The sequence below is a fragment of the Ovis canadensis genome, chromosome 3 (assembly GCF_042477335.2).
Source record: "Ovis canadensis isolate MfBH-ARS-UI-01 breed Bighorn chromosome 3, ARS-UI_OviCan_v2, whole genome shotgun sequence".
Classification (NCBI taxonomy): Eukaryota; Metazoa; Chordata; class Mammalia; order Artiodactyla; family Bovidae; genus Ovis; species Ovis canadensis.
Window position 1 is genome coordinate 143,666,864 of NC_091247.1, and position 25,396 is coordinate 143,692,259.

The 25,396-nt window shown below is 39.8% G+C and overlaps 1 protein-coding gene across 1 annotated transcript; it reads left to right on the forward strand.

The window, feature by feature from the left end:
• Positions 1 to 4,098: 4,098 nt before the first annotated feature.
• On the forward strand, positions 4,099 to 5,016 carry LOC138438213 (olfactory receptor 8S1-like). The gene has a single exon (XM_069586407.1). The coding sequence runs from the start codon at positions 4,099 to 4,101 to the stop codon at positions 5,014 to 5,016; it is 918 nt and encodes a 305-aa protein (XP_069442508.1).
• The last annotated feature ends 20,380 nt before the right edge of the window (positions 5,017 to 25,396 follow it).

Sequence of the window (25,396 nt, forward strand, 5' to 3'; positions counted from 1 at the left end):
CTCCTTTCTCCTGCAGGTCCCTCATTTTGCCTTTGTTCCCCTGGACTGAAGTAGTGCCCCCATCCCCGAGTCTCTCCAACCTGGTACTAATTTCTGTTACATAGAATGTTGGTTTGTTCCTCACAATTACTTCTTGTCCTCCTTTTTGGAGCGATAAACACTCAGGTTGGAGGTGAAAAAGGAGGCTCTAATGATTCTTCATCACCTCAGGTGTCTTCAGTACCACACTTCAGGTAGTAAATTAGGTCCTGACAACATTCCAAGGTGATTATTTTTAGCTTTCATTTCACATATGAGACAATTACAACAAGAGTTTCCGTAAATCTTATGATACTCCTTGTTTCTGGTGCTGAAAGCCCATGTTATACCAGAAACCTGAAAGTTTGGGGAGGTAAATGCCTAAGGGCTGTCAGTGAGAGGTGAGAGGGGATCAGGAAAATAATAGATTTCAGGCACCTCATGACTCAAAAATAACCTTCTCCAAGCACTCCAAACATATAGGGTCCAGAAACTAATTCTATCTTTAATTACAGGTATTCCCAGTAATTATATACTTGTAGGTATGTGCAAGTTCAAGGCACAAAACTTTATATTGGGGCAAATGTCTCCAGTTCGCAGCACTTTTCTCCAGTGTCCTTTCCTTATCGGTTTCATGCAAGTGCCGGATGTCTCAGTCCCTTATTTGTGCCTAAGCAGATCTGATCCCTACATGCAGTAAAGCCCTAGATTATTCTCTTTCTGATTTTCCTCTGTTTACTTACTCATCCACTCATTTGTGAATTTACTTTAATTGTTAAGTCTCTTGCATTGGAGACAGATTCTATACCATCTGAACCACAGAGAAGACCATTTTTTTTAAATCGTTCAATTCTGTTTTATTTAGTTTACTTTGAAACAGATCAAAAATACATTGCTAGAGTCTTTTTATTCTTAAGAGGGCATGTATTAGTGGTCTTTATCCATTAGCCTGTATAAGCAGGCTATTTTGTCTACAGCTGGAATTTAGCTTGGCTGTGGTAAATGATGAGTTTCTTTTTAAAAATTTATTAATTTTAATTGGAGGATAATTTCTTTACAATATTGTGGTGGTCTTGCCATACATCGACATGCATCACCCGTGGGTGCACATGTGTCCCCCTGTCCTGAAAGCCCCCTGCCCCCCTCCTGCCCCACTCTGGGTTGTCTCAGAGCACTGGCTTTGCGTGCCCTGCTTCATGCATCGAATTTGCACTGGGCACCTGTTTTACATATGGTAATTAACATGTTTCAATGCTATTCTCCCAAATCATCCCAACCTCGCCTTCTCCTACATAGTCCAAAAGTTCTTTATATCTGTGTCTTTTTTGCTGCCTTGCATATAGTATCATTGTTACTGTCTTTCTAAATTCCATATCTATGTGTTAATATACTGTATTGGTGTTTCTCATTCTGACTTACTTCACTGTGTATAATAGACTCCAGTTTCATCCACCTCATTAGAACTGACTCAAATGTGTTCTTTTTTATAGCTGAGTAATATTCCATTGTGTATATGTACCACAACTTCATTATCCCTTCATCTGCTGATGGACATCTAGGTTGCTTCCATGTCCTAGCTATTGTAAACAGTGCTGCGATGAACACTGGGGTACATGTGTCTCTTTTGATTCTGGTTTCCTCAGTGTGTATGCCCAGCAGTGGGATTGCTGGGTCATATGGCAGTTCTATTTCCAGTTTTTAAAGGAATCTCCACACCATTCTCCATAGTGGCTGTACAAGTTTGCATTCCCACCATCAGTGTAAGAGGGTTCCCTTTTCTCCACACCCTCTCCAGCATTTACTGTTTGTAGACTTTTTGATGACAGCTATTTTGACCAGTGTGAGATGATACCTCATTGTGGTTTTGAGGAAGCCCATTTGTAAGAACATTTTTAAGCAACTTCTTTGGGCCAGTGCTGGGTACTTTTGTATGACTCATTCTAAAATGAACTCTTCTCAGACTGTCTTTCTTTGGAAGTGATCTAGTCAGCTAACTGCATCTAATTGTGATAACAAATGAAAACTTATAGTGGTACCATTCTCAGAGCTATTTACATTCTCAATTTGGAATCTGAAGCATCAATTCTGAATAAATGAAGCATCAAGGACAGTGAATTTGTAGCACAAGGTAAACAAAATAAGTGATTTTATTTACTTCTGTGACCAGAAGTAACTAACTCACTACACCTCTATCTGTGAAGAAGTATGGCCCCTGATAGAGCAGTTTCTAGGTTTGTCTTTCATAAAAATGCCGTGTGCAAGAGTTTTACTGTTTGGCTTTTATTTATAGGAGAATAAGTTTACCCAAAGTTTAAGGAATTTCTATTGCTAGTAAATAGGATTCCATTTAGAGATGAGTAAAATGGAGAGCACCAAAATGGAAGGGACCTTCCTTTTTGCTGCCCTCCAAAATATAATGGGTGGTTCTCTGTATTTCATGATTTGATTTTCCAATGTCTTCTGCCAATGATGCAATGTTTTCAAGATGAATCCACATTGCTATAGCTAGAGCTACAGTAGTGAGTAAAAGAAAAAAAAAAACAAGTGTTAATATTGTAAAATTATTAGAATCCCCACATGAGAGGAAGGTTTGAGGTTTTTATAAATAATATATACAACTTACCCTTTTAATTTTCATCTTTTAGAAATCAAGGAAGACGTCTGTATGCAACAGGAATTTTCAGACTCTATCTTAATGCTGAAAATTGACACTGACCTTCAGACTTAGTCATCTTCTGGATCACTGGATTAAAAAAAAAGTTTTTGTTTAATTCTGTGCTAGTTGTTGCTCAACTAGGTGAGAAATACAGATAACGTGAACTTGATTTTTAAGAATAGCTCTGGTTCCAGGTGTTGTTTGGATAAACATGATAGAGAAATCATAATTCCTTTGAGAAACTGAATGGTGGATCTTTCACTGTGAACCCAAGATATTGAGCAGGACGGGAAAGGCTGAGATGGTGGAGTCAATAGTGTTGACGGGTCATCCTGAGTCTTGGGCTATAATTTCAGTCGTCAGTTCAGAGGAGAGAATGAGAAGGCCAATCTTTAGAAAGTTAGAGGGTACTCTTTATTTACAAATGGCATGAAGGCACAGACAAGAGATGCACCTGAGTAGAGTACACAAGCTGAGCATGGAGATTATGAGCAGTGTGTTCCCATATTATTGGTCAGCAGTTTCCTATGACCACCTTTATAACATCTGGGATATTGCTGTGCCCCTTTCTCTTTAATTAATTCCCTTTCTCCTCACTCTGCAAATCTCCAGCCACTACCCCTATTCATGTTCCATTATTGACCCTATTTAAACAGTTAGTGAAAAATAAAAGCCTTTTTTTTTTAAATGGCAGATTCCTTTTTAAAACCAAATCTACTTACTTCACGCATGTTTGGTGCAGTAAACCCTCTCCTGCCTTTGGCCATGCTCTGCTTCTGCTCTGAGACCCAGCTGCTCTGCAAGACACCATTTCTGCAATTTTCTCTTATTCCTCCTGTAATTTCTCCCTCTTTACTAGTTTATTATCAACAGTTCACAAACATCTTCAAGTAACTTTAATAATAAAACAATAGCAAGTAAACTCCTAAGACATTAAAGAAAGAACAATAAAAGCGGAGAGGGAGTTGATAGGGTTGGGATCCTACAACCCAAGTGGATCTAGGACTGGCTTCCCTGGTGGCTCAGAGGGTAAAGCGTCTGCCTGCAATGTGGGAGACCCGGGTTTGATTGCTGAGTCGGGAAGATCCCCTGGAGAAGGAAATGGCAACCCACTCCGGTACTCTTGCCTGGAGAATCCTGTGGATGGAGAAGCCCATAGGCTACAGTCATGGGGTCGAAAAGAGTTCGACATGACTGAGAAACTTCACTTTTCACATTTTGGGATCCCACAGAAAAAATTATTACAGGTTTTGGTAAACTTAGAGACTTGAGGAAGTTTATCATTTCAGAACTTACATTTTTGAGTAGGCATAAAGCTTTGTGAATGCAGAGGGTTAAAACACTTGGATATTTGTTAGACATCAGAAAAGATTTCACCTGATTTTTTTTTTTTTTTTTGCATTCCCAAGAAAATATCGAAGGCAATGAGAAACCACAGTGTTGTCTCTGAGTTTATTCTCCTCGGGCTGTCTGCTGACCCCCAAATCCAAGCTCTGCTCTTTGTGCTGTTCTTTGTTATTTACATCCTGACCCTGATGGGGAGCCTGATGCTGCTGCTGGTGATCAGGGTGGATTCCCAGCTTCACATCCCCATGTACTTTTTCCTGGGACAGCTGTCCTTTCTGGATCTCTGCCACTCTTCTGTGACTGTACCCAAGCTATTGGAGAACCTCCTGTCTGAGAAGAAAACCGTCTCAGTAGAGTGCTGCATGGCTCAGGTCTTCTTTGTGTTTGCCACTGGAGGCACAGAATCCTGCCTACTTGCTGTCATGGCCTATGACCGCTATGTTGCCATCACTTCTCCTCTGCTCTATGGCTGGGTGATGAGCAGACAGCTGTGTATGGGGCTGGTGGGGGGCTCATGGGGCTTGGCTTTTCTGGATGCTCTCATCAATATCCTTGTAGCTCTCAACTTAGACTTCTGTGAGGCTCAAAATATCCACCACTTCATCTGTGAGCTGCCCTCTCTTTACCCTTTGTCTTGCTCCGATGTGTCTGCAAGCTTTACTGCCCTGCTCTGCTCCAGCCTCCTGCATTTCTTTGGAAATTTCTTCTTGATATTTTTCTCCTATGTTCACATTTTGATCACCATCCTGAGCATCAGCTCCACCAAAGGCAGAAATAAGGCCTTCTCCACCTGTTCCTCCCACCTCACTGCAGTGGTCTTCTTTTACAGCTCAGGTTTACTCCGCTATCTCATGCCAAATTCAGGATCCATTCAGGAGCTGATCTTCTCCTTGCAGTATAGTGTGGTCACTCCCATGCTGAATCCTCTCATCTACAGCCTGAAGAACAAGGAGGTGAAGGCAGCTGTGAGAAGAATGCTGAGAAGATGTTTCTAGTGTTTCAAACCATAGATAAGAAAAAATCAAAATGATGAGGAACTTGGGTAGAATTGCAATAAATAATGCCTGGATATTTAGGAGAATTCTCTGATATAAGGATCTGCAAGAGGCCGTACATTTTTTCTTGAAAATACTTCAGAAAAGATGAAAGTGTTTTATGGAATGATACCAGTTTCATCCTAGAAACTGGAAGAGGAAGGTAGCTAAATGAACCTTTTATCTCACAATTCTTCTTACAAAAATATTTAATTTATTACACACAGTTTGGTAGATATTGTTATTATCTGCTTAGGCATTCTTTACCATTTTTCCAGTAACTAAACTCCAACTAAAGTCTCATAGAGACTGTTAACCACAGTGTCCCCAAATCTTCCCCATCTCTTTTCATTACCTGCTCATCCTTTTTGACACAGTGGCGGGTACAGGAATGAGCGCATGGTTAATGCCAGATCACTCACCCTCTTAAGATATTTGCAACTGTTTATTTTATTGGATCTACATGTTCCAATAGAGATTACAAGTAACGCATTTGTTTATCCTGCTTCAAACCATTTACCTCATGCCCAACCATCTCCAGCTTTGTGGCAGCCTCATGACAAAAGATTCCTTGGTTCATACACGTGTGTGCACGTTCAGTCGCTTCAGTCATGTCCATCTCTTTGCGACCCTATGGACTGTGGCCTGCCAGGCTCCTCTGTCCATGGGACTCTCCAGGCAAGAGTGGGTGGGTTGAATGGGTGGGTGGAGTGGGTTGCTGTGCCCTCCTCCAGGGAATCTTCCTGACCCAGGGATTGATCCTGCAGCTCCTGCGTCTCCTGCGTTGCAGGCGATTCTTTGCCACTGAGCCACGGAGGGAGCCCTGGCTTGTACACACTGCTGGACGAATAGCTCTGCCCCTGAGCCCTAGTAATGCTGCAGAAAAGGCAGGATGTAAGGAAGTCCGTGGCAGAGCAAGTGCTGTATAGGGCCTGTGACAAACCCCAAGAAGAAACCAAGACAATTTCAGCAAAAGCCCTTTGGATCATGAACACAATTAGAATGCTAGTGAGAAGAAGATTTAGGAGAGGCATATGGATTAAAATTATCATGTCAAAAGTCAATTATTGCTTCTTTCTGAAATTGCTGTTTAGCTTTTTAATTATTTACAAACTATCAGTTATAATCCTGCCATTCACATTGTACTCCCCAGGAGCAGAGAATATAAACTCAAAAGACAGCAGTGACATCTTCTGGCATCTTCACTACTTTTTCGAGAATATTAAAACAGTTTCAGACGTATTTGTTGCACAGTAAATATGTTGGAATGTTCAAGTCATTAGCAGAGAAACAGAATATATCTAGGATGAATTCTCACCAGAGGGACCCCACTGCCAAAGTGGTTTGAAATAATTCTATGAGTAGAATAGCCTATCGTATGAGTGCCAGTCTCTTCCTTCCTGGAGAGTCTAGTTCTGGTCTACAGACTCACAAAAAGTGTGACTCTGGCTGCAGAGTGGTGATTATACACAGGTTCAACATTTTCACTCACTAAGGTTGATCTGCTGTTGGCATTGGTGAAAATTATTTTACTAAAGGTCACACACAAATTTTGTTAGATACATTATCAGATACCTTCCACTGTTTCTATTGTGAATTAACAGTTCACTTCCTTGGTTATTTCTAATGTATAGGAATGCTGTGGTATTTGTATATAAATCTTGTACCTTGTTGAACTTGTATCTCAGTAAACTATCTTCCTAATTCTAATGGCTCATTTATACATATTATTGGATTTTTAAATTACATTTTAATTATTTTGTCATACATAAGGAAAAGCAATTTTTTTCCATGCAGTTTTTATATATTTCATTTTTAAAGTTAGTGTAGTAGAGGTCTGCTACAAACATCTTTCTATTGGGATCAGTAAGAAAGCTTCTAATATTTCAGCACTCAGTTCAGTTCAGTCCCTTAGTCATGCCCAACTCTTTGTGACCCCATGAATCGCAGCACGCCAGGCCTCCCTGTCCATCACTATCTCCCAGAGTTCACTCAGACTCATGTCCATCGAGTCAGTGATGCCATCCAGCCATCTCATCCTCGGTCGTCCCCTTCTCCTCCTGCCCCCCAATCCTTCCCAGCATCAGAGTCTTTTCCAATGAGTCAACTCTTCACATGAGGTGGCCAAAGTACTGGAGTTTCAGTTTTAGCATCATTCCTTCCAAAGAACACCCAGGGCTGATCTCCTTCAGAATGGACTGGTTGGATCTCGATGCAGTCCAAGAGACTCTCAAGAGTCTTCTCCAACACCACAGTTCAAAAGCATCAATTCTTCGGTGCTCAGCTTTCTTCACAGTCCAACTCTCGTATCCATACATGACCACTGGAAAAACTATAGCCTTGACTAGATGGACCTTAGTTGGCAAAGTAATGTCTCTGCTTTTGAATATGCTATCTAGGTTGGTCATAACTTTCCTTCCAAGGAGTAAGCATCTTTTAATTTCATGGCTGCAATCACCATCTGCAGTGATTTTGGAGCCCCCAAAAATAAAGTCTGACACTGTTTCTACTGTTTCCCCATCTATTTCCCATGAAGTGATGGAACCAGATGCCATGATCTTCGTTTTCTGAATGTTGAGCTTTAAGCCAACTTTTTCACTCTCCTCTTTCACTTTCATCAAGAGGCATTTTAGTTCCTCTTCACTTTCTGCCATAAGGGTGGTGTCATCTGCATATCTGAGGTGATTGATATTTCTCCTGGCAATCTTGATTCCAGCTTGTGCTTCTTCCAGCCCAGCGTTTCTCATGATGTACTCTGCATAGAAGTTAAATAAGCAGGGTGACAATATACAGCCTTGACATACTCCTTTTCCTATTTGGAACCAGGCTGTTGTTCCATTTCAGCATTAAGAATGATTATTCTGTTTCTGATCAATACCTTTAACTTATTATAAGATGTCTCTTTTAACAGTATTTTGCTAAGAATTGCTGTCAGGTTTTATCAAGTGCTTTTTCTATTGAGGACCAGGACGTTTTCTCTTTTGTTTATGAATATGTTTTATCTGTTACATAATAAGCTTGCAATAAATACATGTCAAATAAAAAAGTAAATTTATTGAAATCATCTTATGGCTTTTACTGTTTAGGTTTTTAATAATAAATTGTATTGCTAGGTGTTGTGGTGTTGAAGAATTTTTACATTCCTGAAATCACCCTACTTAGGTAGAGTAGCAAAATTTGAATTAACTTTTGCCACTGCTTGACTTAGTAATTTCCTATTGACATTCCTAAGTGAGATAGTATAAGTTTTTTGTTGCAGTCATGTGGTCTTTTTTTCAACAACATTATTGAGATATTTCACACATCACAAAGTTCAAAGTGGACAATTCAGTGGTTTCTAGCATATTCATGGAATTGTGCAACCATTACTATATAACCCAACCTCAAAATGTTTTCATCACCCTAAAAGAAACCCAATACCCATGGCTGTCACTCTCCATTCCTAACCCCCAACCCTGCCCCTAGGCAGTCACTAATCTACTTTTTGTCTTTATAGATTTGCCTGTTTTAGACATTTGAATTTGTCATCTTTTTATTTTCTTAAAATATTTGCATAAAAAGGCTTATCACTCCCTTGAAGATTTTATAAAACTCACCTTAAAAAATTTAAAGATTTCTTGTCTTTTTGTTGTTGTGGAGGAAAAATTTTGATTACCAGTTTGTTTCTTTAAATAATTAGTCATGTATTTTTTTATTTATTCATGAATCAATTTTAGTGATTTTTAATTTTTGTCTGTTATTCATTTAATGTTTTTAACTTTATTGGCATTTTGCTGCTTACTATAACAATTTTCAAATGTTTTGCAGCATTCATTTAATTTAGAAATAAATTTCTTTACAACAAAATTGAAAGAATTTTATGATCAACATCTATATAATCACGGGCTTCCCTGATAGCTCAGTTGGTAAAGAATCTGCCTGCAGTGCAGGCGACCCTGGTTCAATTTCTGGGTTGGGAAAATCTGCTGGAGAAGAGATAGGCTACCCTCTTCAGCATTCTTGTGTTTCCCTTGTGGCTCAGCTGGTAAAGAATCTGCCTGCAATGCGGGAGACATGGGTTTGATCCCTGGATTGGGAAGATCCCTTGGAGAAGGAAAAGGCTACCCACTCCAGTATTCTGGCCTAGAGGATTCCATGGACTGTATAGTCCATGGGGTCACAAAGAGTTGGACACAACTGAGTGACTTTTACTCACTTTCACTATATAAGCACACCTGAATTTTACTGTTAACTTTTTAGTATACAAACATGTCTTATCTATAGATCCATCAATCCATTAATGCATTTCAAAAAAAGACACCAGTATACTTCACCCTAAATGCTTTAGCATGCATATCATTAACTAGGGTTCAGAATTTGACTATACCTTCTCTTTTTCTTTTGAGGTAATTCTATGTGCTGAAATAGTGTCATTCGGTGAATTTTGATAAAGTCAAACTGCTGTGTAATCCAAATCCCTGTTCAAACAGAGTATTACCAATCCCCTAGCAAACTACCTCATGTTCCTTTCCAGTCATTCTTGTCCCCACTTTTCTTCTTCTTAACCACTCTTCTGCTTTGTAAAACACTGCATAAATGGAATCAAATGGTATGCAACATTTTGTGTCAAGATTATTTCATTCAGCGTGTTTTTGAGATCCCCGCGTGTTGTTCATGTATCAGTAATTTGTTTTCTTTTTATTGCTGAGTAATATATTAATATACCATTGTATGGATACATTCCACTTGCTTATCCATTCTGTTGGGTTGTTTCCAGTTTGGGACTATTAGTAATAAAGCTACTATAAACATTCTTGTAAAAACTCTTTTGCACAAATATTTTTACTTATCCTAGGAATATTTAGTATTGGAATTATTGGGTCATAGTAGGCATAAGTTTTATAAGAAATTGGCACATTTTTTCCAAAAGGGTTATATCATTTGACGGATCTACCAACAGTGTTTGAGCGTTCTGTTTGCTCCACATCTCACCAACATTTCGTGTAGTCAGCCTTTCTAATTTAAGCTTTTTTTTGGTTGGTTTCTGGTGAAATATCCACATGATTTGGGGGCTTTTCTGGTGGTGCTGGTGGTAAACAACCTGTGTGCCAATACAGGTAGATGTAAGACACGTGGGTTTTGTCCCTGGGTTGGGAAGATCCCCTGGAAGAGGGCATGGCAACCCACTCCAGTATTCTTGCCTAGAGAATCCCATGGACAGAGGAGCCTGGCAGGCTATGGTCCATAGGGTTGCAAAGAGTAGGACATGGCTGAAGCGACTTAGTATGCATATATCCATGTGATTTTAGTTGGCATTTCCCTGATAGTTAATGATGTTGAATGTTTTAAATATTTAGTAGGCATTAATGTATTTTCTTATATGAAGTGTTTGACCAAACTTTTTGCTCATTTTAAGTTATATTTTTTATTAAGTAGAAGGAGTTTTTTAAAATTGATTTTAATTTTTTAATATAAATTTATTTATTTTAATTGGAGGTTAATTACTTTACAATATATGAAATGAATCACCAGTCCAGGTTTGATGCATGATATTGGATGCTTGAGGCTGGTGCAATGAGACGACCCAGAGGGATGGTATGAGGAGGGAGGAGGGAAGGGGGTTCAGGATGGGGAACACGTGTATACCTGTGGCAGATTCATATTGATGTATGGCAAAACCAATACAATATTGTAAAGTAGTAGGAGTTTTTAATGGGCTTCCCAGGTGGCTCAGGGGTAAAGAATGAGCCTCCAAAGCAGAAGACCCGGGTTTGATACCTGGGTTGGGAAGATGCCCTGAAGGAGGCAATGACAATATTCTTGCCTGGGAAATCCCATGGACAGAGGCTGGTGGACTAAGTCCATAGGGTCACAAAAAGTCAGACATGACTTAGCGACTAAACAACCACCAATGCCAGGAGTTTTTAATATATCTTGGGGACTAGTCCTTGTCATATCTGTATTTTATCTTTTCTCCCAGCCTTTGGGTTTTTAAAAATTATTTTTATTGTCTTTTGAAAAATTTGTTTATTTTAATTGAAGGATAATTACAATATTGTGATGATTTTTGAGATATATCAGTATGAATCGACCACACTGTCCCCTCCATCCTGAACCCCCTCCCTAGCCTCTCCACAACCTATCCCTCTGGTTGTCACAGAGCACCGGCTTTGGGTGCTCTGCTTCCTACATCAAACTCACACGGATTATCAATTTTATATATGGTAATACATATGTTTCAGTGCCATTCTCTCAAATCATCCCACCCTCTCCTTCTCCTGGTCCCATCACTTCATGGCGAATAGATGGGGAAACAATGAAAACAGTGACAGACTTTATTTTCTTAGGCTTCCAAATCACTGCAGATGGTGATTGCAGCCATGAAATTAAAAGACGCTTGCTCCTTGGAAGAAAAGTAGTCATATAAGGCCTGGCGACTTCCTGTGGAGTTAAACTCTAATGCAGGCCTGACAAAGCTGTGGACAATCCAGAGGAAGCCCTGGAGTGAGTCTAGACCATCCGACTTGTCCCACATCAGGCCAGAACAGCCAGGCCTTATATGACTGCCTCACTTAATCAGTGGTACAGTCTGTCCTTAGAAGGACACAGCCTTGGCAAGGTCACTTCCCACACCTGAGGCAGACACTGAAGGAGCTAACAGCTGGAAGCTGTCTGCTAACTGCACGCCCTGCGTCTGGGCAACGTGCATTCGTGCTATCACTTCAGTCATGTCTGACTCTTTGCAACCCCATGACTATAGCCTGCCAGGCTTCTCGGTCTGTGAAATTTTTCCAGGCAAGAATACTGGAGTGGGTTGCCATTGCCCTCCTCCAGGGGATTTCCCCGACCAGGGATTGACCCTTGCATTAGCAGGCAGGTTCTTTACCACTAGCACCACCTGGGCAGCAGGTCTTACTAAAGCAGAATCTTGGCAGTTTCTCTCTGTGTCTGCCACAACCTACAAAAACAAGGCTAGTGGGACTTAACAGTTGTTGCTGCTATGATTAGTCTCTAGACTGTAACTTCTATTCCTTGCCCCCTTCCCTGAGACCCGTTGGAGCTTCCTTTCAACATCAGCTCACATTCTGCCAGGTGAGCCAGGACTTCATTGCTGAGGCATATGAGACTTAAATTTCTGTCCTTTATAGGATGTGGCACCTGTAACTACATGCCAAGATACATCCCGGATGATCACCTGAGTGCCACACATTTTCTCCATTATTTCTATCATGTAGGAACAGCCCTACCTCACAATGGTCATTGGTGACCATTCCTGCCATTGCTTCCTGCATCTCGGACATTTCACCTCGGATTAGTTCCCTACTACTCTATGCACACTTTTTAGATAAGACTTTTAGTGAGAAGCTATTGGTTTTAGGTTCTCTGTTGTTTTGTTTGTCAGAAATTGCTTTTATTTAATGTCTACTTGAAAGACAGTTGCCCTGAGTATAGAATTCTACATACATAGTTTCTCTTGGCTCGCTATCTTCTGGCTTTCTTCTGGTTGTCATGAAGACAAGCCCAATTTCATTCTCATCCCCAGGTGGATAATTGATCACTTATAGCTGCTTTTCTATACTCCATACATTTGATATTCATGGTAGTTTCACTATCATGTGGCTAGATTTATATTCATTTTTTATTAATCTGCTTTGTATTTATTGGAATTCCTGAAAGATATTTTACAGTATTACTTCTTCATCATCTGTGAACCCACTCCAGTGTTCCTGCCTGGAGAATCCCAGGGACGGGGGAACCTGGTGGGCTGCCGCCTATGGGGTTGCACAGAGTCAGACACAACTGAAGTGACTTAGCAGCAGCAGCAGCAGCAGCAGCAGCATCTGTGAACTTTCGCAACTCTGATTAAACATATATTACATCTTCTATCATTCTCTTATCTTCTTTCTAGTATTTTTAATCTATTGTTTCTTAGAACTGCAAACTGATTAACTTCTTTGATTTAATAATACAATTTATCAGTTCGCTCTAAAACTGTATTTAGTCACTTGTTTAATTCAGCCTTGAAATTTTGGATTTCAATTATATGTGTGTGTTCATGTGTTTATTACATTTCTACAATTTCTGTTTGTTTTTTTTTTCTCAAATGACTTCATTGTGCTCAGTAAGTCTTATTCCTCAATATAAGTTTACATTGCAAACTTCCCTTATTTCTAAAAATGTATTTAAATAAGCTGTTTTATTTTTGGTAACTAATAATCCCAGTATCAAATATCTGGCATTTCTGATTCTTGATTTTGATCTCATTTCTCATTCATGGTGAGATTTTTTTCTATGTGTTTGATTTTCTTTTTAGTATCTGTGGTTCATTTTTCTTAGAAATTTTATCAGTGGGAATACTTTGAAACTTGAAATTGTGTCCCTCAGGTAAATTTTCACCCATCTATCACTTGTCCCAGAGCACAGCCAACCTGGAACTTTAAAATTAAATTCCTCACTTGATATGTTCAGAATCACATAAAGAAGCTGGAATTTAGAAATCCTCTTTAATGTTATGACCGTAAAATTTCCCTTTCCACTCAGAACCAATAGTCCCAGTTTATACATAATTCTAAATTAAAATCCCCACCAAGGATAGGCTGTAGGTTAAGGCTAATCTGTAAAGTGGAGCATCAGGAGTTCAACAGAAACCCTTGGGGTAAAGTCAGATTTGGCACTCACATCATTATGTTCTGGCTTTCGTTTGGCATTTGACTTTGCAAAATCCTTTTCTTTTTCCACGTTCCATAAATGTATTTAAAATGGTAATTTAGAAAAATACCATGTCCACTGATTTAACTTTTCCAGTTTCAACAGTCATTGAGGGTGTCCAGTCTGCTATACACAAGAAAAAGTGATCCCTCAAATTTCTTTATTTACTATTACTAATTTTCATGAAAATGTTTTCATCCACATATAGATTGGGCACATTCTTTTAAATAAGTGTATAATATACTTATATGAATATACAGTAATTCTACTCTGCTTCTGGTACTTTTGCTAAGTCACTTCAATTGTATCTGACTCTGTGCAACCCCATAGACAGCAGCCCACCAGGCTCCCCCATCCCTGGGATTTTCCAGGCAAGAACACTGGAGTGGGTTGCCATTTCCTTCTCCAATGCATGAAAGAAAAAAGTGAAAGTGAAGTCACTCAGTCGTGTCTGACCCTCAGTGACCCCATGGACTGCAGCCCACCAGGCTCCAGGTTGTTTTTAATTATTATTATTACAAACAGGAATGTGTTTACCTCTGTGAACATAGGTAAGTATTGCTTTAGGACTGATTTCTAGAAATGAAATTTCAGGGTCAGAGATTAAATCTCACACAGTTAAATTTTTAACAAAATTTTTGAGGCAAGTTTATGTACAATAGCTATACGTATGTAAAGTATACAGTTTGATAAGCTTTAACATATGTATACACCTATGACTAGCACAATGAGTATAATGGACAAGTTGTCATCCCTAAATATTTCCTTATGTTGCTCTGTGATCCCTCCCTTTCAACTCTATCATCCTAGTAGTCTACTAATTCTGTTATTTCTGCAGTAGTTTCAATTTATTGATTTTCCCACTCACTATGGATTATTTTCTGCTTATTTACATGCCTGGGAATTTTTTATTGTAACCATATAATATGAATTTTACCCTGTTAGAAGCTTGAAATCTTTTTGAATTCCTGAAAGTATTCTTGAGCTTTATATTCAGAGCAGTTAGGTTACTTTCAGGTTTTGTTTTAAAGCTTCATTAGGCAAGACCAGAGCAGTCTTTAGTCATGTTTAATTTTCCCTAGTATTGAGGCAGTACTTTGCTGAACACTCTGAGGAAGAAATCACAAGGCCCACATGAAGGCAATTTCCAGACAGAGATATATGAGCACAGAGGAGCAGAAAGAGGAAAAAACAAAGCAAACAAGAAAGAACCCAATTCAAATTAGTCTGTGAGCCATAATTTCAAAACATGAGGAAAGACAGACCAAAAAAATTCAATAATCTTAAGAGGAATAACTGAATGAAAATTCACATTATGACCTATAATTACAAAAATCTTTTAAATAGATATAGTTAAAGACATTCAGAAGGATTAAATGAAGGCATAATTTCCATTTACAACAAACAGGTAACATGGCAGGGGGAAAAAAAAAACAAGATCACAGAGATATAAAAATATTGCATTAGTATTTTGGAAAAAATGGCCACTAAAATGAAAATGCTACTATATGAAATAAACCCTAGACTTTATTTAATTATTGGAATATCTCAATGTTGTTGAAGATGGACAGTCATACTGAGAAAGTCATACATAATGAAGCACATAGACACAAGATATTAAAGATATAAATGAGCTACTAAGAGGCTCCAACATTCTAATAGAAGGACTTAAGGGGGTCAAGGAAATAAAACATGAAGATATAAAGTCTGAAGACATAATTGTAACAAATTCTCCATAGTTTAAGAAAATATGACTAATAAGAAGAAACTAGTGGTTATTCCTGGGAAGAGGGAAAGAAGGAGGGTCAAGACAGGGAATTAGGAAGTACAAACTACTACATATAAAATGAATGAGCTACAAGTGTGTATTGTACAGCACAGGGAATATAATTAATTAATATATTAATTAATATAATATTATAAATTGAGTATAACCTTTAAAAATTGTGAATCACTATGTGTGGCCTTCCCAGGTAGCTCAGTGGTAGGGAATCTGCCTGCCAAGCAGGAGATGCAGGTTCAATCCCACGTTCAGGAAGATTCCCTGGAGAAGGAAATGGCAACTCCCTCCAGTATTATTGCCTGGAGAATCCCATGGACAGAGAAGCCTGGTGGGCTGCAGTCCATAGGGTCTCAGAGTTGGACATGACTAAGTGACTAACATTTTCATGTTGTACACTTGAAATTTATATTGTAAACCAGCTGTACTTCAATAAAAAAATGGCTTGTCAAGTACTTCAAGGAAAGACAAATTCAGATTAGACAATGAAATGATAGATTAATGAAGAGAAGACTTCCAATTTCATCTTAGAGATGTTGATAACTGGAAGGAACACCACTGTTATCATTGCAACAATAAAATTGCTATACATACTGCAGATTAGCACTGCAGTTCTTGAACCCATAAGCAACTTCAGGTTCCAGGGCAAATGGCTAATTTGAAATCTAGAGAGAGACAGGCAACAGCATGGCTCCAGGATCTAAGCTTAACTAGAATAGATATCACTAAAAGCCATAGAAGCTGGTATGAAGAATAAACACATTTTTAAGAATTCCTAAAGACTGAGTATAGACTAGTGTGAGGATATAAGATGGGGCCCCTGAGACCACAGATACTAGAGGTTGACACTTTCTTGCAGGCTTTTCCTTTGAGAAATGTGTGAAGAAACAGAATACCCTAACAGAGCCTCCCTGTGGTGCTGGATGGAGTAGGCAACAGCAGCCTTTAGAGAAACTCCACTTAATCCCATCTCTTATATTCCCCTTATGGAACAAAAGCCTTAATCTGCATGGACTATATAATCAGAACCTTTAGCTTGAAGGTGCTGATAAAATTTCTTCACACCTTGGAAAGAGGAAAAAGGGTGGGGGAGGAGGAGGAGTACTACCCATGGAGAAAGGGCAGGAATTTGTGCTAGACAGAAAAAACATACACTGCCTACAGAGATACACATATAAGAATTACAGCAGAATTCCCATTAAAACCATGCAAACAGACAATGGAATGAAATCTTTAAAGTGCTGCAGAAAGAAATGGTCAATTGAGAATTATCAACTCAGAAAAAATAGCCTTCAAAATGAAAGAATAAATAAAGGCTCTCTTGGCAAGCAAAACATTAATTTATTGCCAGAAGACCTACTTTACAAAAAAGTTAAATGAGGCTTCTCAGGTATATGGGCTTCCTTGGTGGCTCAGAGGTTAAAGCGTCTGCCTGCAATGCGGGAGACCTGGGTTCGATCCCTGGGTTGGGAAGATCCCCTGGAGAAGGAAATGGCAACCCACTCCAGTATTCTTGCCTGGAGAATCCCATGGACGGGGGAGCCTTGTGGGCTATAGTCCACGGGGTCGCAAAGAGTCGGACACGATTGAACGACTTCACTTTCACTTTCTCAGGTATATAGAATATGATATAGGCTAAGACTTTGTGTGTGTGCATGCTAAGTTATTTCTGTTGTGTCCAACTTTTTGTGACCCTATGGACTGTAGTGCACCAGGCTCCTCTGTCCATGGGATTCTCCAGGCAAGAAAACTGGAGTGGGTTGTCATGCCCTCCTCCAGGGGATCTTTCCAACCCAGGGATTGAACCTACATCTTTTATGTCTCCAGCAAAATTTAACTATTTACAGAACAGCTGTCAATGAAAAGTGCTGGGGACCTACCAGAAAAGATCTTTGACAACTGAAGACATAAAGGAAACCATGATGAGACAGGTAGGATAGGGGGACTTATGATATAGTCAAGTACCATATCCCTGAGTGGGTGACCCATGAAAGGGAGAATGACTACATGAACAGGTTCTCACCAAGGATTGAGGGATCTGAACTCCACTTTAGGCTTGCCAACCTGTGGGTCCTGTGCCAGGAAGATAAACTCCCAGAACATTTGGCTTTGAAGGGCCATGGGGCTTGCTTGGGGAGTCCCAGAGGGCTGTGTGAAATAGAAACTCTACTCTTAAAGGAAACATGCAAAATCTCACATGTTCTGGTACCCAGGGCAGAAGCAATAATTTGAAAGGAGCCTGGGTCAGACCTACCTGCTGATCTTGGAGAATCTTCTGGAAAGACAGGCACCATTGGTTTTTGGGAACTCCTTCTACCATTGTGGACACTACTGCTGACAAGTGCCATTTTGGAATCCTCTCTCTAGCTTATTAGCCTCAGGACCCAGCCCTACCCCTGTCTAATGGCCCGTAGGCAACAGTACTGGTATATCTTGGACGAAGAAACTGACTGGGCAGGGACACAGCCCCATCCTCATAACATTGTACCACAGGAGGTGGTGACCAAAACCGTCCTAAAGAAAAAGAAACACAAGAAGGCAAACTGGTTGTCTGAGGAGGCTTTATAAACACCTGAGAAAAGAAGAGAAGTGAAAGGCAAGGAAGAAAGGGAGAAATATATCCAACTGAATGCAGAGGTCCAGAGAATAGCACAGGGAAGTAAGAAAGTCTTCTTAAGTGAACAGTGCAAAGAAATAGAGAAAAAAGAATAGGAAAGACTAGAGATCTCTTTGAGAAAATTGGAGATATCAAGGGAACATTTCATACAAAGATGGGCATGATAAAGGACAGAAGCTATAAGGACTTAATAGAAGCACAAGATACTAAGAAGAGGTGACAAGAATACACAAAAGAATACAAAAAAGGTCTTCATGACCTGGATAATCACGATGGTGTGGTCACTCACCTAGAGCCAGGCATCCTGGGGTGTGAAGTCAAGTGAGCCTTAAGAATCATTACTCCAAACAAAGTTAGTGGAAGTGATGGAATTCCAGCTGAGCTATTTCAAATCCTAAAAGATGATGCTGTGAAAGTGCTGCACTCAATATGCCAGCAAACTTGGAAAACCCAGAAGTGGCCACAGGACTGGAAAAGGTCAGTTTTCATTCCAATCCCAAAGAAGGTAAGTGCCAAAGAATGTTCTAAATACTGTACAGTTGCACTCATTTCACATGCTGGCAAGGTAATGCTCAAAATCCTCCAAGCTAGGCTTCAACAGTATGTGAATTGAGAACTTCCTGATATACAAACTGGGTTTAGAAAAGGAAAACCCATAAATCAAATTGCCAACTGGATCATAGAGAAACCAAGAGAATTCCAAGGATTCCAGAGAAACATCTACTTCTGCTTCAGTGACTATGCTAAAGCCTTTGACTGTGTGGATCACAAAGAACTGTGGAAATTTCTTAAAGAGATGGGAATACCAGACCATCTTATCTGTCTCTTGAGAAACCTGTATGCAGGTCAAGAAAAAACAGTTAGAACCAGACATGGAACAATGGACTGGTTCCCAACTGGGAAAGGAGTACATCAAGGCTGTATATTGTCACCCTGCTTATTTAACTTCTATGTAGAGTACATCGTGAGAAGTGCCAGGCTGGATGAATCTCAAGCTAGACTCAAGATTGCTGGAAGAAATATCAACAACTTCAAATATGCAGATGATACCACACTAATGGCAGAAAGTAAAGAGGAAATAAAGAATTTCTTGATAAAGGTAAAAGAGAAGAGTGAAAAAACTTGGCTTAAACAACACTCACAAAACTAACATCATGGCATCTGGTCCCATCATTTCATGGCAAATATATGGGGAAAAAGTGGAAACAGTGACAGATTTCCTTTTCTTGACCTCCAAAATCACTATGGACAGTAACCAGAGTCAAGAAATTAAAGACACTAGTTCCTTGGAAGGACAGCTATGACAAACCTAAACAGCATATTAAAAAGCAGAGACATTACTTTGCCGACAAAGGTCCATGTAGTCAAAGCTATGGTTTTTTCCCAGTAGTCATGTATGGATATGAGAGTTGGACTGTAAAGAAAGCTGAGCACCATAAAAAAGGCTGACCTCTCTAGGAGGTCTTGAACCCGGGTCTCCTGCACTGCAGGCAGATTCTTTACTTCTGGGCTACCAGGAAACCCCCTTAAATCTCAGCATTCAAAAAAGTAAAATCATGGCCTCTGGTCCCATCACTTCATGGAAAATAAATGGGAAACAATGGAAACAGTGACAGGTTTTCATTTCTTGGGCTCACAAATCGCTGCGGACCATAACCACAGTCAAGAAATTAAAAGACGTTTGTTCCTTGGCAGGAAAGTTAGGTTGACAAACCTAGACAGCGTGTTAAAAAGCAGAGATATTCTTTTGCCAACAAAGATCTGTATAGTCAAAGCTATGGTTTTTCCAGTAGTCATGTATGGATGTGAGAGTTGGACCATTTAAGAAGGCTGAGCACTGGAGAATTGATGCTTTTGAACTGTGGTGTTGGAAAAGACTCTTGAGAGTCTCTTGGACTGCAAGGAGACCAAACTAAGGACTGATGCTGAAGCCAAAGCTTCAGTACTTTGGCCACCTGATGTGAAGAGCTAACTCATTAGAAAAGACCCTGATGTTGGGAAAGATCAAAGACGGGAGGAGAAGGGGACAACAGAGGATGAAATGGTTGGATGGCATCACCAACTCGATGGACATGAGTTTGAGCAAGCTCCAGGAGATGGTGAAGGACAGGGAAGCCTGCTGGGGGTCGCAAAGAGTCAGACATGACTGAGCGACTGAACAACAACAACTCCTTTTCCCGCTGAGTCCAAAGGCCTGTTCTTTATGTCTGTGTCTCCTTTGCTGTCCTGCATGTATGATCATTGGTACCATCTTTCAAGATTCCATGTGTATATGTGAATATATGGTATTTGTCTTTCTCTTTCTGACTTACTTCACTCTGTATAATAGGCTCTATGTTCATCCACTTCATGAGAACTGACTAGAATGTGTTCATTTTTGTAGCTGAGTCACATTCCATTGTGTATATGTACCGCAACTTCCTTATCCATTCATCTGCTGATGGACATTTAGGTTGCTTCCATGTCCTAGCTATTGCAGATACGAGGCTGCAATGAACATTGGGGTACATGTGTCTTTTTCAGTTCTGGTTTCCTCAGGGTATATGCCCAGTAGTGGGATTGCTAGTTTGTATGGTGGTTTTATTCATAGTTTTTAAAGGAATCTCTATACTGTTCTCCATAGTGGCTGTATGAGTTTGCATTCCTACCAACAGTGTAAGAGGGTTCCCTTTCCTGCACACCTTCTCCAGTATTTATTGTTTGTATACTTTTTGATGATGATTATTCTGACCAGTGTGAGATGATACCTCATTATGGCTTTGATTTGCATTTCTCTAAAAATGACTGATGTTGAATGTCTTTTCATGAGTTTATTAGCCAGCTGTATGTCTTCTTTGAATATTTGTCTGTTTAGGTGTTCTGCCCACTCTTTGATTGGGTTATTTTTTGTTATTAAGCTGCATGAGCTGCTTGTATGTTTTGGAGATTAATTCTTTGTCATTTGCTTCCTTTGCTATTATTTTCTCCTATTCTGAGGGCTGTCTTTCACCTTGCTCACAGTTTTATTCATTGTGCAAAAGCTTTTAAGTTTAATTAGGTTCCACTTGTTTATTTTTGTTTTTGTTTCCATTACTTTGGGAGGTGGGTCATAGAGGATCTTGCTGTGATTTATATCATTGAGTTTTCTGCCTATGTTTTCCTGTTAAGAGTTTTATAGTTTCTGGTCTTACATTTAGGTCTTTAATCCATTTTGAATTTATTTTTGTGTATGGCGTTAGAAAGTGTTCTAATTTCATTCTTTTACATGTAGTTGACCAGTTTTCCCAGCACCACTTGTTGCTAATACTATCTTCTCCACTGTATACTTTTGCCTCTGTTGTCAAAGAGAAGATGTCCATAGGTGTGTGGGTTTGTCTCTGGTCTTTCGGTTTTGTTCCATTGATCTGTATTTCTGTTTTCATGCCAGAACCATACTATCTTGATGCCTTTAGCTTTGTAGTATAGTCTGAAGTCAGGAAGGTTGATTCCTCCAGTTTCATTCTTCTTCCTCAAGATTGCTTTGGCTATTCCGGGTCTTTTGTGTTGCCATACAAATTGTGAAATTATTTGTCCTAGTTCCATGAAAAATACTACTCGTAATTTGATAGGGGTTGCACTGAATCTATAGATTGCTTTGGATAGTATAGACATTTTCACTATATTGATTCTTCCAATCCAAGAACATGGTATATTTTTCCATCTATTAATGTCATCTTTGATTTCTTTCATAAGTGTTTTTATAGTTTTCTGTATGTAGATCTTTTGTCTCTTTAGGTAAATTTATTTCTAGATATTTCGTTCTTTTTGTTGCAGTGATGAATGGGATTGTTTCCTTAATTTTTGTTTCTGTTTTTTCATTATTAGTGTGTAGAGATGCAAGGGATTTCTGCATATTAATTTTATATCCTGTGACTTTACTATATTCACTGATTAGCTTTAGCAGTTTTCTGGTGGCATCTTTAGGGTTTTCTATGTAAAGGATCTTGTCATCTGCAAACAGTGAGAGTTTTACTTCTTCCTTTCCAAACTGAATTCCTTTTGGTTCTTTTTCTTCTCTGGTTGCAGTGTCTAGGACTTCCAAAACTATGTTGAATAGTATTGGGTCAGAGTGGGCAGCCTTGTCTTTTTCCTGATTTTAGAGGAAATGCTTTCAATTATTCACCATTGAGGATAATGTATGCTGTGGGTTTGTGGTATATTGCTTTTAGTATGTTGAGGTAAATTCAGTCTATCCCTAGCCTCTGGAGAGTTTTTTCATCATAAATGAGGGTTGAGTTTTGTCAGAACCTTTCTCTGCATCTATTGAAATAATCATATGGTTTATATCTTTCAATTTGTAAATACGGTGTATCACACTGATTGATTTGTAGAAACTGAAGAATCCTTGAATCCCTGGATAAAGCCTACTTGATCATGATATATGATTTTTAAATATGTTGTTGGATTCTATGTGTTAGAATTTTATTGAGGATTTTTGCGTCTATGTTTATCTATGATATTGGCCTGTAATTTTCTGTTTCTATGACATCTTTCCCATAGAAAAGACCCTGATGCTGGGAAAGATGGATGGCAGGGGAAGAAAGGGGTGACAAAGGACAAGATGGTTCGATGGCATCACCAGCTTAATGGATATGAGTTTGAGCAAGCTCTGGAAGATGGTGAAGGACAAGGAAGCCTGGCGTGCTGCAGTCTCCTTGCAAGTGTTCGATCTCCTTGTAGTCCAAGGGACTCTCAAGAGTCTTCTTCATCACCACAGTTCAAGAACATCAATTCTTTGGTGCTCAGTCTTCTTTATGGTCCGACTCTAACAACCATACACGACCATGGGAAAAACCATAGCTTTGACTCTACAGACCTTTGTTGGCAAAGTAATGTCTCTGCTTTTTAGTATGCTGTCTAGGTTTGTCATACCTTTTCTTTCAAGGAGCAAGTGTCTTTTAATTTCATGGCTGCAGTCACCATCTGCAGTGATTTTGGAGCCCAAGGAAATAAAGCCTGTCACTGTTTCCATTGTTTCTCCATCTCTTTTGTGTGAAGTGATGAGACTGGATGCCATGATCTTCATTTTTTGAATGTTGAGTTTTAAGCCAGCTTTTTCACTTTCCTCTTTCACTTTCATCAAGAGGCTCTTTAGTTCCTCTTTGCTTTCTGCCCTTAGGATGGTATCATCTGCATATCTGAGGTTATTGATATTTCTCCCAGCAATCTTGATTCCAACTTGTGCTTCATCCAGCCTGGAATTTTGGCTGATGTACTCTGCATATAAGTTAAATAAGGAGGGTGACAATATACAGCCTTGACGTACTCCTTTCCCAATTTGGAACCAGTCCATTGTTCCATGTCCAGTTCTAACTGTTGCTTCTTGACCTGCATACAGGTTTTGCAGGAGGCAGGTAAGGTGATTGGTATTCCTATCTCTTTAAGAATTTTCCAGTTTGTTGTGATCCACACAGGCAAAGGCTTTAATGTAGTCAATGAAGCAGAAGTACATGTTTTTCTGAAATTCTCTTGTTTTTTCTATGATCCAGTAAATGCTGGCAATTTGATCTCTGGTTCCTCTGCCTTTTCTGTATCCAGCCTGTAAGTTACTTCCAAATCTAAGTTCTCAGTTTTGAGCATTACTTTGCTAGCATGTGAAATGAATACAAGTGTGCTATAGTTTGAGGATTCTTTGGCTTTGCCTTTCTTTGGGATTGAAATGGAAACTGACCTTTTCCAGTCCTGTGGCCACTGCTGAGTTTTCCAAATTTGCTGGCATATTGAGTGAAGCACTTTAACAGCATCATCTTTTAGGATTTGAGATAGCTCAGCTGAAATTCCATCACCTCCACTAGCTTTATTTGTAGCGATACTTCCTAAGACTTCTTGAATTTGCATTCCAGGATGTCTGTCTCTCAGGTGTGAGTGATCATACCATCGTGGTTATCTGGGTCAGAAAGATCTTTTTTGTATAGTTCTTCTGTGTATTCTTGCCACCTCTTCTTAATATCTTCTGCTTCTGTTAGGTCCATACAATTTCTGTCCTTTATTGTGCCCATCTTTGTATGAAATGTTCTTGAAGAGATCTCTAGTCTTCCCCATTCTATTGTTTTCCTCTATTTCTTTGCATTGTTCACTTAAGAAGGCTTTTTCATCTCTCCTTGCTATTCTTTGGAACTCCGCATTCAGATGGGTATATCTTTCTTTTTCTCCCTTGCATTTTGCTTCTCTTCTTTTCTTAGCTATTTGTAAGGCCTCCTCAAGACAACCATTTTGCCTTTCTTTTTCTTGGGGATGGTTTTGATCACTGCCACCTGTACAGTGTTATAAACCTCCACCCATAGTTCTTAAGGCACTCTGTCTGTCAGATCTAATCCCTCAGAGAGGGAGGGACTCTGCAAATGCTTCTGGCATGTGTGGGGAGCACTCACAGTGGTTGGACCACACAGAGGTTGCCACAGCCCAATGTGCACATGCACCTTCCAGGGCCAGGCTCCTGGGTATGCTGCAAGGGCAGTCCCAGGTGGGCTGTGCTCCTCAGGGGAGCTGGTCTAAGGCTATGATACTCTTGGCAGATCTGAGCCTTCCAGAATCCCAGAAGATGTGGGTAGGAACTGGCCGTCTGTTCACAGCTTGGTGGCTGATGCCATTTCTGGGGCCAAAACTGCAGTGATCTCTTACCTTCTACCTCTGGCTGTCTCGCACCTGCCTCTCTGCCTCTGGGGCCATAAATGGCAACTGGCTCATCCCCTCTTCAGTATTTTCCAGGACATGATCCTTTGTTCTGTGAGCACACCAGGGGTCAGAGTGGTACGTTAGAACCTCCCTGAGGGAATGGTCCTCTGTTTCTCTTTGTTTTTCTGGCAGTCCCACAGTATTTCTGTCTGTGCTGTGTCACATTAGCCCCCTCAGAGTGGCCTTAGATCTTTTTCCCGAGGACTGATGACACAGCCCCACACCTCCACACTCAGCCTGCACTGGCTGCGGGCATACACAAGCATGTGAGCCACTTCTCAGCTGGAAATTGCCATTCTTTTTTATTTCAGTGGTCAGTTTTCTTGATTATGCTTCCATTTGAGGTTCCCAAGCTCCCTACTGATCCCGCCTGTGAGAGGGTTTCCTACTGTATGGAAACTTATCCTTCACGACTCCCTCCCCAGGATGGTCCCTGGTCCCTGTACTGAAATCCTTTGTCTCCCTTTTCATCTTTATCCTTTGCCTTGCCTCGTTCTGAGGAGACTAGTTTGCCTTTCTGGGCATCTGGGGTCCTCTGGCAGTGTTCAGAAGTCATTGTGAGA